Source organism: Montipora foliosa, chromosome 1 (genome assembly GCF_036669935.1).
Source record: "Montipora foliosa isolate CH-2021 chromosome 1, ASM3666993v2, whole genome shotgun sequence".
NCBI lineage: Eukaryota > Metazoa > Cnidaria > Anthozoa > Scleractinia > Acroporidae > Montipora > Montipora foliosa.
Window position 1 is genome coordinate 14,820,071 of NC_090869.1, and position 12,500 is coordinate 14,832,570.

The 12,500-nt window shown below is 42.5% G+C and overlaps 3 protein-coding genes across 4 annotated transcripts in view; 1 reads left to right on the forward strand and 2 right to left on the reverse strand.

Moving 5' to 3' along the window:
* The window catches only part of LOC137990736 (mdm2-binding protein-like), a 35,684-nt gene extending 30,576 nt beyond the window's left edge, over window positions 1–5,108 (reverse strand). For both annotated transcript variants that reach the window (XM_068835856.1, XM_068835849.1), the window contains exons 1-2: window positions 4,947–5,108; window positions 4,620–4,742 (exon numbers count right to left, since the gene is read on the reverse strand). In XM_068835856.1, the coding sequence (XP_068691957.1) occupies window positions 4,620–4,742; window positions 4,947–5,001 (178 nt within the window). In that variant the 5' untranslated portion in view covers window positions 5,002–5,108. The remainder of the gene's footprint in view (window positions 1–4,619; window positions 4,743–4,946) is intronic.
* Window positions 5,109–5,469: 361 nt separating this feature from the next.
* The window catches only part of LOC137990810 (probable aminopeptidase NPEPL1), a 29,477-nt gene continuing 22,446 nt past the window's right edge, over window positions 5,470–12,500 (forward strand). Inside the window, exons 1-2 of the mRNA XM_068835918.1 lie at window positions 5,470–5,639; window positions 12,426–12,500. The exon at window positions 12,426–12,500 is cut by the window's right edge and continues 102 nt beyond it. Coding sequence (XP_068692019.1) covers window positions 5,490–5,639; window positions 12,426–12,500 — 225 coding nt within the window. The 5' untranslated portion in view covers window positions 5,470–5,489. The remainder of the gene's footprint in view (window positions 5,640–12,425) is intronic.
* Window positions 6,304–9,025, reverse strand: LOC137981732 (uncharacterized). Its single transcript, XM_068828791.1, has one exon. The coding sequence runs from the start codon at window positions 8,911–8,913 to the stop codon at window positions 6,304–6,306; it is 2,610 nt and encodes an 869-aa protein (XP_068684892.1). The 5' UTR covers window positions 8,914–9,025.

A 12,500-nucleotide genomic window follows, 5' to 3' on the forward strand; every position in this document is an offset into this window, starting at 1 on the left:
GGGTGTCCAAGCTGTAGGTTGATAGATTGGTCAATGCATTGTCTACCACACATCAATCGGATAGCACGAAAGAAGTACATGTAGTTTCATGGAAAGAAGAGCTATAGGCAAATGGCTGTCCCAATTGCGTTGGTGCTCTGCTACGAATTTCAAGAATAATTATTCCCTCAATGACCTTGTTAAAACTTTCAATCATGCCATCTGACTGTGGGGTGAGAGGTGTAGTTCTCGTTTTATCCCTTCCCAAAGTGAAACACATCACTTGGCATAGATGACTTTCAATTCAAAAATCATTCCTTGGTCAGAGTGACTCTGTCCAGGGACACTGAAACGAGCTACAAACTCCTCTACTAGATCCTTTGCCACAGTTGTTGCTTCTTGATTGGGAATTGCGTTGGACTCGCGTTGGACTCGTGTTGGACACTGTATACAGTGTATACATGTACTTACCACAATCTGACACAGGTAATTATAAGGGTCCCACGACATCCAAGGCCACTCTCTCCAGTGGTATACGCACATTGTTGATCCACATAGGGCCACGTGGCTAAAGGGAGCCTTGTTCTTTAAGGGCACAGAGGAGAGGTTGCATGACCAACATCAGTCCTTCAGAAACTCCGTACAATAGAACCTCTCCTTCACTTGATGCAATGCCTTTTAATGCCCAAGTGGTCTGCAGTCTCCTTGTTGTGGAGTTTGCGAAGTTTTCCCCTCCTAAGACTGGTGGGTACTACAAGCTGCCAACACGTCCCATCTCCTGCCTCTGTCTCCCACTACTGATAAATAGCACCATGCCGTAGTGACAGATGTTCCCATTGACTCCAGAAGGCCTTAATGGACCTGCTTTCGATCGACATCTCACATGCACAACTCCTTCCAATTATTAGTTATCTTCCTCAGGTTGGGATCAGCAAGTTGGCTTTAAATCGCTTTTACTGGCAATAGCATCCTTAGGGCTGGTACCTCTAGGATGACTCCATGACTGCCAAGAAACCATCATCCCCTCCCACTGGTCTACTTGGACCGTGAAGTGATTGGCATGGGATAACTTCTGCTCCTTTGGGACCCCAGCAGACGTTGCATCTTCTCTCCATTCTGCTGTGTCAGAGTTATGCAAGTCACTGCATGGCTTCTCTGAAAAGGCATCAGCATTACCATGCTCTGTATACCAAAGCAATGTTCACTCTTTCAGTCATATGTCCCTAGGGGTTCAAGCAATCTAGCAAGCTGGCCCTCTGGATATTTAAACTTCAGCAACAACCTCAGAGCACCGTGATCGATACAGTCAAGGAATCACCTTTCACATAAGTAGTGATAGTTTAAGTCTTTACTCCTACGACAAAATATAAAAGCTCCTTACAGGTCACACAGTGGTTGGCAGCTTGTAGTGGATCCACTCACTCTTCCTAAGCGACTTGCTAAGGTATAAAATGACCTTCAACCCCTCTCCCCCCCCCCCCTCCCCACAGTATTGATCTTTTGAGGGTCCATTGATACCCAATGAGTGGCTCAATTTAAGGCTTGCCTCCCATAGTCGCTGGAAAACAGTGCAAAGCCTCTGACTGGCCTCCTGGAATGCTGGCGCTTAAACTATTATGACGTCCAAATATCGAAACTCCAGACAGTACTAGTACTCACTCCATGAGGCACTGAACATTGCAGGGGAATAACAGAAGCCAAATCGAATTACTGTAAACTGGTATAGACCATTAACAGAGGCGAAGGCCATCTTTGGCTTGTCAGTTTCCTCCATCTCCACCTGCCAATATCCACTGGACAGGTCCAGGGTGGGTAGCCAATGACAGCCTGCAAGTCTGAAGTGCATACAGCTAGTCATCAATTCTCAGAGGGTCTAGCTGTCCTTGATTGTCATGTCACTAAGTTGTGGTAGTCTACACAGAAACATGTAGAGCCATCTTTCTTCTTCACTAAGATGCTAGGGGACACCCATAGACTTGCTGAAGGCTCAATGACTCCTTTCTGGAGCATGTCTTTGATAAGACAATCAGTTTCAGCGGGTTTCTGAAGTGGTAGGCAAATGGGTTGTGAAGACCCCATAGTAATCTTGTGTTTCATGAGGGTGGTATGGCCAAGGTCATCTGGGAAGGTTGCAAAGATGTGTGCAAATTCAGACAGACGTTTAGCAAGTTGTGAGTATTTTGCAGGATCCAGCTGATGTGAGCTTTCTGAAACAAGTCCAAGAGGTGGACCAGGACAGAAGAGTAGCTGCCATTGGGTTATCTGTTGTAGCTGTCTCCTCATCATCCTTCTCTTGTAGGTGGCAGGATGTGACCTTGTTTTGGCCAGATCGTTACAGGTCAACAAGTTCAATACTTTCACAAGTTCCTGTGAGAGTGTCCTTGTACAAGGTACAGTACGAGGGTGATCTGTGGGTTTCAGCACTTGTAATGGGACAGTGCGCGAGTCTGTGTATACCAAGGTCCTGGCTAATAGTAGCTGGTGAGCTCCCATCAGTTCAGCTGTGGGCAGGTGCACATGAGCCAATTATTGGTACAAGGACTTTGCTCCAAGGGAGTATGGTTGCTGTTGGACCAACTGAAACCCGAAAACAACTAGAGGGGGAGGGGTTACTTCTCTAATTCAACTCCACAGATATCACCAAATTGCAGCTCATAATGACCATCCTGAAGCCACAGCTGACAGTTATACTTGTGAAAGAAATCCAGTCCAAGGGGTCCCTGATTCAATCTCAGTGAACCACATTAATATTGGGTGGTCAATTTCTCAGTTCCCTATTCTGAAGGTCAGTATACTTTGTCCTTTAAAAGAAAACAAGTGTCCATTGTCTGATGTTGTGGTGTCAAGGCCAGGTTCAAGAGGGAATTTAACCCCGATGAATGGCTCTATTAATTTAAGCTCCCATGCCTTGGTCTGGCCCCAGTTGTTCAAAAGGTGGATAATGCTATCCACCAGATAAATAACTATCCAGCAGATAAACACCATAGGTAAACCCATTGAGTTATCCAGTGGATAGTGCCATCCACCCTTCAAACAACTGGGAGCAGGACAATAGTTCTATTCACTCCTGTATCAACCAAGAACTTCACAGGTATCTCATTCACCAGTGAGGACTTCCATAGCATCATTTTTACCAAGGCTAAGGTGGGCCTTAGTGGGTGTTGGGCTGCCAGGTTCTGGCCCGTGAGCTCATCAGTGTCTCTTTTTCCGAACGTTCCAGAGGCTGGTTTGGGCCCTTCGGCTGTGGCCAAGATATGGCTGTCTGGAAGGCATACAAGACTGATCCCTTCATGGAGTAGGACAGTAACACTGAATATGCCCTGTTTTGCCACCTTTCCAGCATTTTGATGGTGTTCCTGTCCCTTGTCGGCACCATGTTGGGGTTTCTATTGTGCTTTGCTGTTGCTGTGCTAGTCTCTGGATCTTGGAGTTCTGTTAACTCTTGTCTGAGACCTGGTTCCGTAGACTCACTTAAAGAGGGGCAGACATGAACTCGGAAATGGCCTATTACGGGTCACCCATAGCCTCCACAAACTGGTCTTTTGCAATATTATTGTTTCTCTAAGTCCATTCAGAGCCTCAGGATTTATGTCAATTAAACCCACTGCCCTCATATTGAAACAAATATTCTTTTGAGATTTGCTTGTCAAAGTGAAGCTAGAAAGGATTATTAGCATTACAACAAAAGAATATTATTTGGCTGCCATTATGAAAGAGGTCTATAGGCTTGTTGTACGCATGTATGAGGCGCTGAATTACCTGGACCAATTCGGGGAGGGTTTCGCCTTTTTTGGGAAAACCCCTTCTTGGGGAGACACAGAACATTTCCAAACTTTTAGACGTACTGAATCGGCTATTCAGCACCACAATCAAGTCAGTATAGCTCACTCTTTGTTCCTTGTCCAACTCACCAAGCACAACTTGGGCCTAGCCATGGCCAGTCAGACTAGCTGCCAAATAGGTTGCCAAGAAAGCAGTTCATGTGTCCAAGCCATTAAATTATCTCAACCACCAGCTAAAACTGAGCTTTGTAGTCATCCTAAATACGCTGAGGAGCATACGCTTGGCTTTTTGTGCTGTTGAGAACATCTCGGAACTGGGATAGTAGGAATATCATGGAAACCATCTTTGTTGGGGATGGCGGAGCCGAAATGCCACCAGACGCATCGCAGGACTGCTGCTTCATGGAACATGGCAGAGACAATGTTTCAATTCCAAAGCATTGAGGAGTTTTACTCACTGCACTAAAATGATCAACCATGGCACTGTTTCCATCTCTTTCTAATTACCTGCACTAAGCCCCATAATCTTCTGTAAAACCTGATCCACAGTTTCAACCTTGTATTCCGCTAATTTGTGTGGTGCGCTTGTCACGACTGGTTGAGGGGGTTTTGCCATTGGCGTGTCCCTGGCCATAGGAAGTGAATTGCTACCCAACTTTTCTTTAGGATGACGATGAAAAAACGGCAACAACAAGAACCCTAACTGTAACAGTGAAATTACTACCGTGATGACTGCAGCATCTACAGAGTGATAACAATGATGGTGACAAAAGAGTGTTGGGAGAATTCAAGAATTTCTGACTTATAGTTTCCCTCGTTTGCTTCGTTTTGGATTCATTTAAATACTAGCAGACTTACCAAATCTTAAATATTGACTGTTCTCAAGACCTCCATAAGCAAGTTTATCTTTGATGCAATGCTCATAAATATTTTCCAATAAGCTCTGCAGCACTGGAATCACGTCCGTATGGCATTTACAATCTGGGTAGCAAGACGCAACGAACCATTAATGAGTAGTGAAAAAAGAACAACGACTTAAAATGGATAACGTTTCAATGACTTCATGTCATCCTTAACAATTCAAAGAAATCAAAGAAACACGAGTGGCAAGTAGGTACGTTGTACGTCTCGTACGTTTATGCAAAATGTAGGTTTTCGTAATAAAGCTTGAGTATTAAATTTTACCTTCTTCTTTTGCCAAATCGTCGTGTATCACAAGGAACACAAAATATCTCTCCATAAAGCAGCCGGGAGTAAAAAAAAAACATCAATTAATTTGAACCAAGGGTTTGATGGAATGTACAGAGGCGCGAGGCGACGATGAATTTCGCGGGTCTCATCCAGGTACATCATATATGACACCTTATATTGTAGCTATCCAATCTCTCCACTGCTTTCTTTACTCACTTACAATATGGTACAAATCAATCATTCATATATCACGTGTCCTTTGTTGTTAATCAGCTGTCTGCTGACCAACTTTACAATAGAGATTACGTGACGAAGTTGCATGACAAGCACGGACTGCCGCTATCTCTCGCGAATAAACTTCCTTCGTTTCAACAGTTAAACGCTTTTGTGAGATTCGAAGTATGTAGTGTGTCAGATTCCCTTTACTCCTGCGCTAGCCAGCAGGTGGTGGTACATTGTGTTAGTGCGTAGGGGCCAAGCGCCAATCCAGGAGAAATTAACCGAGGTGGCCTGAGGCGCAGTTGATTTCTTTCCAAGATGGCAGAGACTTCCCTTATCTTTTCGTCTGAGAAAACATCCTTTGATCCCGAAGTGAAAGGATGTTTGATTATTGGACATCCTCGACACCTTAAGAATGTCTCATTTAAGGATTTTGCAGAGAAATTATCTCCAAGAGTGGACACATCGGTACGATCGTTGTAGTGCTAGTCGTACTTAGTCTTTCACTTTCACTTCTTTCATGATTTTGGACGTTTCTGTGTCTGGCAGCCGAACAGGATTTTGAAAGTAACTGGCAGTCTGGGATTATTTTTAAAATCCTGTCAGGCTTTCTGACAGTAGCACACACCGTTTTATGAGAGGCTCCTGGGAAACTTAATTGTGGGTGCCCTCAAATTTTCTTTCCCTTATTATTACGAGAATGTGTAAATTATCCAATGATGATTGATCTCTCTTCACCCGGTCACCAACCGAACAGCTCAATTGGTTGAGGATCAGATTACTGCATGGAAGGCTGCAGGTTTGAATCTGGCCCAGACCAATAATGATAATGATAGTAATAATAATAATAACAATAAAAAAAAATAAAAAACTGCACACTTTATTTCCATGATAAAAATATTTACAAACATTAAAATATCTCCAAAAGGTAAGAACTATAAATTTACAAGCAATTAAGTATTTCTCTGTTTTAAAACTTCAAAAAAAGAAAATAATAATAATAATAATGATAATAATAATAATAACAAACTTTATTGAGCACTCTTTCATACAAACTTGAATCTTACATGTATCTGGTAAAAATAAATAATAATAATAATGATAATGATAAAACTCAAATTAAATTAAAAATTTAAACGCCGGCGGTGGCGACATTAATCCGGCAATCGTCAAGAGAGTCTCCTATATTCCGGAAAGGTACTCGGGACCCTCTTACGCACGCATGTACTGATCTTAAGAGTTCAAATGAGATGACAGTTCTGAGCCAATTAATGACGTTGTTATAGGGCTCACCGTCCTTCTGTACTAACTTGTCTGCTAAGTGCTTAAGAAATCGTTGGCACTCATTTCCCATCCCACCGTTCGTTCCGAAAACCAAGGGTGTAAAGGATCCCATCTCGACCTCAAGCACTCGTTGCTGATATTTCCGCTTTTTCTCCTCTTCTTGGTCTTTAAAGACTTCGGTTGTCGGCTTGCTCTGGTTACATTTGGAGTTAACATGCGTGACCCTGACGTCGAAAAATGCTGTAACTCCTCTAGACCAGAAATCTCCCGCCTTGATGTCTAAACGTGCCTCTGAGCTGGTAACTGCGCTTCTAAGATGCATCCGTTCGTTGTCAAGAGGTAAGAGGCGTGGCTCCGCCTCCACATTCTTACAAACTTTGGTGATGAATGATGTCAATAGGTTTCGTACACCATCATGCCTTTGTGCCACAAACCCTCCTTTTTTACAAGAGAGGGCGTGGCCAACATTGAATCTATCCCCACAAACGCACTGGGCTGGTAGGTCGGTGAGAGGCAAGTTGTAACGTAGCCGCAGAGAGTCTCTGAATTCTTGCTTGTTAAGAGCTAGACCTTGATCTTTGAGGGGGATCGCGTTAAGCCAAGAGCTGGCCCCTTTGTCTCTTGCTTGATTGGCCAATCGAAGAAGATCAGGGGAGAGGGTGGAGTCAATCGACTCCATTTTTGCCTTTTCCCTTTCGGCCTTTAGCGCCTGGTGGTGACGTTTCAGCTCCTCTACGGAATTTTCGCCTGTTATCATGATGGTACTCTGAGTTGTTATGGAGTCTACATGTGCGGCTGTGATTGATGCTGATGTGGTAAACTGTTGTGGTGCTTCCAATCTCAGATCCGGCACGCCTAGTCCCCCTTGGGCCGTTGTCAAGGTAGCGAGTTGGCGCACTTCGTCGGGAAGGGGCTCTGTCTGGCCAAAGAATGTTGGAAGTAGTAGAATCTCGATTACCTCCTGGACTGGGTCGATATAGTCCTCAAATGACTCAATTGTGCGAAGAAAATAAGTAAACTTGGACTTGAACCCCTTCGTAAAAGCGATATACGCTGCGTGGGGCTGATTCTTAGCAATTTCTGATAGTGTTTCAAGTTCCCCTTTCCATGCACGCACTTTCTCCTTACAATACATATCCTTGTATTCTTGTGATCCAATGACCGCTCCTAGATGACGTTGACCCTCAATAGTGATATTAACTTCATCACCGAATACTCTCGCTGCTTCTGCGGCAGCTTCCTCTGACTTTACTATAAGCCAACTCTTTGACCCATTCACAAGGTAACCGAACTTCTCTCCTTCCTGACTCAACAGCTTGTACCAATCGTAAAGCGATGTGATTACTCCACCGCCTGCCGAATCATCCGCGAGCCATGCTTGTTTAACCCCCGGGCAGTGTGCTCTCAAATAATAAATCATCATTGATGTATTAACCGAGTACCAAGCCATAGCAAGGGGGTCGCCCTGTGTTGTCCCCTCCTGTGAGAGTATTTCACCTCCCCCACAGATGAAAAGTCTAGATGGGCTTCTGTAGGTGTTTATTATATAAAGCGCCATTTCCTTGCATAAAATCTGAATGTTGTGCAAAGCTACAGATCTGTTCATTTGGTTAAATGCATTACTTGCATCGATCAACAGTACTCCATCTGACCCCTCCTCATCAAAAACCTGGCTCATGGCGTGTATCGCGGCCTCTGCCCCTGCGCTGTGGCCTGCACAAACTTGTAGGGGCCCCGCAGCATCCTTGATATCCTCTTTAAGGAACACGGACACAGTTTTACCTATTATCCGTCTCAAAACCTCTCCGACACCGATTGGACGAATTCCCGGATCTTTGTCGAGCGGTATAAGCCTGCATGATGTATATGCCTCCAACAAAGACGGGTGGTACGACTTTGTGAGTAGTTGTCTTGTAAATATGGCTAGCTCTTCCCTTAACATTTTCCCTTCGTTCTTAAAATTCTTTGAGCATAAGATCCGTTTGTAAATTTCGGAATCCATTCCTGATGGTCCCGCGGAGCCTTTGGTTCTACTGGCTGACTTAAAAATCATTTCCTCATCTATGAGGTCAAACACACCTGGTGGGATAGAGTTGATCGGGCCATGTAACAGGCTCTCCTCTGCAATCTCAGCGGCTTCTGGATGTTTGTCTTTTAGCCCTTGCAGGACTGCAGGTGATAGATCGAGCAAACCTGATGAACTCTCATTCTCCAAGAGTTTTAAAGCTGCTGACAGTTTTCCTTGCATAACAAGCTTTGCGAAAACCTTAGAAAGATCTTCCACTGTTCTTGCCTTCTTCGAACTCTTAAACTTTCTCTGGATAAATCTCACTTCGCTGAGCAACTGGCTAAGATCTCCTTGCCTCCAGAGTGTTAAACGGCGCTTTAATGCTGCGCTATGCTCTTTACTTTTAGAAGTTGCGGAAGGCTTTTGCAGGATCAGGGTTGGAAGTACCATGAAGGCCTTTAAAGCGATTGAGTTCAGGTCGGAATTGACATTGAATTGCCTGATCCAAAAAGCCAGTTCTTCGACGAAACTCTTCCCGGCTCGGCCAGACGGTAGATTAAAGATGTTTCTCCTGTAGTGGGCAATTTCATCATAGATAGCATTTATTGAATTGCAGAAGCTTTCGTGGCTGATATCGCCCCATTTTTTGTTCTTAATTTCAGAGGGAAACACCTCGTAGTCGGGCAGGTTTGGCTTTATTTTGTTTTGATCTGGTAATTCGCTGGATGGTCCCGTGGGGGGTTGTTGGTTGCAATCGCGTGACTGATCGATTAGTAGGCTATGCAAATTCGATTGCGCTGAATTAGCATTTTCAACTTGGCGAAGACTTTGATTTCTTTGTGAGCCATCTTGAATATTATTTCCTTCGAGTACCAACTCTCTCTTGGCCGGCTCGCTCTCAGACCTGCTGCAGCCATCGGTTGAATCGTTGCATCTAAAAGTATTATTGGCGCTTGCTTTATCAAGTCTAGCGGCTTGCGTTGTGGCTTTTAAAACCAAGGTGTGCGTAGCCTTTCGCCTCCCATAACTCAGTCATTACTTCAATGTAACCTTTCTTTCTTCCACCACTATTAAGAGGCGCATGGTTCGACGAAACCAGACTCTGTGCAGTTTTTTTACATTCGAGGAGGTCCTCATTCATTTGGTCTGTCCATTTCCTTCGAGTTATCATATTTTTTGGGGAGCTATTCCTTACATGTCCACGTCCACCATGTAACAATAATAATAATAATAATAATAATAATAACCACTTTATTTAAGTCTCACAGTTATTTAACTGAGCATGAGTGCTCTACTAATTGGGGAGACTACAAATCAACTGAAATCAGAACAAATCAAATCAAATCAAATTAATTCATAATTGAGGAGGATGTGCAGCCTTTCTGATATCATCTTGAATCATAAGCCCTTTGGGACATTAACCCTTTAAGCCCCGAGGGGTTCCCCATTGACGAGTAAAATCGTCTGGCGTTAGACAGAGTAAAATCTATAAGTGCCATTTGGCACCATCGGGGCTGAAAGGGTTAAACAGGGACATAGTTTTTTCACGCTGTTAGCTTAACCCTTTAAGCCCCGAGGGGTTCCCCATTGACGAGTAAAATCGTCTGGCGTTAGACAGAGTAAAATCTATAAGTGCCATTTGGCACCATCGGGGCTGAAAGGGTTAAAGAACCTACACACTATTTGCAAAAGAGTACTTAGGGCATGAAGGTCTCTGTGTTGTCTGGTAAATGTGGTAGGCTTGACGTTGATGTCTCAAAAAGGCTTATGAGGCCACGCGAGAAAAAAAAAACTGGCCATAACTTAAGGGAACGTTGCAATCTGGCCCCAGTAGTTCGAAGGGTGGATAGTGCTATCCACTGGATAAATCACTGTCCACTGGATAACTGGTTTTGCTAGTGTTTATCCACTGGAACAACCGAGGATCTAATGAACTTCATATCAGTGCAGTTGATTTTAGGTAGCTTTACCTATAATATTACTTGCTCTTGTTCATTATACAACTAAAAGTGCCCAGGTGACCAAAAAACACTAAACGACCAAAGTTTTAAGCCTTGATTTCAAAAAGACACCTGTTTATTTTAACTAGATTTTCCTATTTTAATGGTCGGCCATTACTAACTTTGAGTTCTTGAGAGAGCTGGATTGAGGAGAAAATGATGTCAAAGTCTTACTAGTTTAAGAATGCAATGCATGTGTATACTGCAGAATTAATACGCAGCACAGGAGTTTTGGGCATTCAGACTATTAAACTCGCGTTTTGCGTATAATTATAATTAAGGTGCATTGACACACTGAACATGTAAGCCACTGAGCCTTTGATGTCACTTTTCCCTGGATCCAACCCTCTGAGGTCCAATTGGTCAGTTTTGAACATGAGTAATGGCAGACCATGAAATCCAAAACTTACACTCAAAGTAAACGGCCTTTGGATAAAAGTCAAAGCTCAAAATATTGCCAGTCAGTTGTTGAGCAAACACACTTCAAAATCTGAAGAGGAAAAGGAAGTGATTATTTTTATCATTGGGACACTTTAACATTAACCCAGAGGTATTTTTTTCAAGCAACAGAAGTCAAAGCTTCATGATAACAAAATGTCTGTCAAGCACACATAATTTATTAAGTTACAAACAACAAAGATAAACTTTGAAAAACGTTTAGGTTGAACACCAAACACAATCCATTTCAATCTCCTTCAGTTTTGCCTGTCCCTACATGTACCTCCCTTTGTATTTGTTGTTTAATTTAGACCTTCCTTCAATGTTTTAAAGGGGCTAGGTCACACTATTTTAGGTAATTTTGTTTAATTTTGTTAATTATGAGCTCTAAACGTCAAACTGGCAGAGCAAGAGTCTTTCATTTGCAAAATCATGGCCACATAACAACTGAGAATGATTTTCCAGCTTTGTAAATGCCATTTTGATATAGACTGACATAAATTTGAAAAAAGGTGGGCCGACGTTTTTCAGATTTACCCAAATTCAATCCATTTTAATCCTCTCCAGTTTTGTCTATCCATGTCCCTTCTTGGCTTCTCTGTGTTTTGTTAGAGTTCTTCTATAGTTTTGAACAGTTATTTTGATATTTTAGTTAATTCTATGACCATTCGATCAGTGCTGAAATTGCCTAAAATTGCGTGACCTAGCCCCTTTAAGTAGTGACATGTACTTTTACAGTTTGCTTGATATGGTTTTCAGTTCACAGTCGCTGAATTTGGCTGAATTTTGTGACAGCTCTTTTAAGGCCTGAAAATGCTAAAATAATCAAGGCTGTCTGGTATCCAGTCATTGTGCTACCAGGAAGTCTTGTCACCTTTGACCATGCAACCAAATGTTAGAACACCACCTTTAATTAAATTCCAAAAAAACTTTATAGTCTCGTCTTGTAAGTTTATATTCATTTTTTTTCTTCCCTGACTAGCTCTCCATACAGTATATTATTAGTATTTCATACAATATTTTGCAAAAACAAATAAACTGAACTGAATTCCTTTTTTTTTTTTTTTCACCTAATCAAACTCGGTCGTTCAATAATTTTATTAACGATAACACTAGGAAAACAACACTTACAATACAAATACGATTACCTCACTAACTCTATTTACATAATATTATGCTAATTATTTACTCTACTTATACGAACTGAATTCCTGCCATTGGAGTCAACTCAGTTGTTGGAGTGTTCACGTTGTGGACTTTTGTGCAAAATGTACTGTTAGTCAGTATGCACTGTAGATTAATAAGACCTGTTTGACAACTGTACCGCAGTATCATGCTTGATCAATGTTTTAATTAACCTTGATGCACCAGGGATTTCAAGTTCAATTACTGCATTAGTTTTTTAGAGTTACCCTTTCACTCCCAATAGTGACACTTTAGATTTTACTTTGTATAATGCAATATGGTTTTATTCCCCTCTGAGCTGAAAAGGTTAAAGAGACTTTCTTATCTGAATCTCTACAGACCTTCAATCTTGTGCTTCGTTCCATGAGTGGTTCAGATGCTTGTCCAGTGTGGTTAGATCAAGTTGTCGTTGCC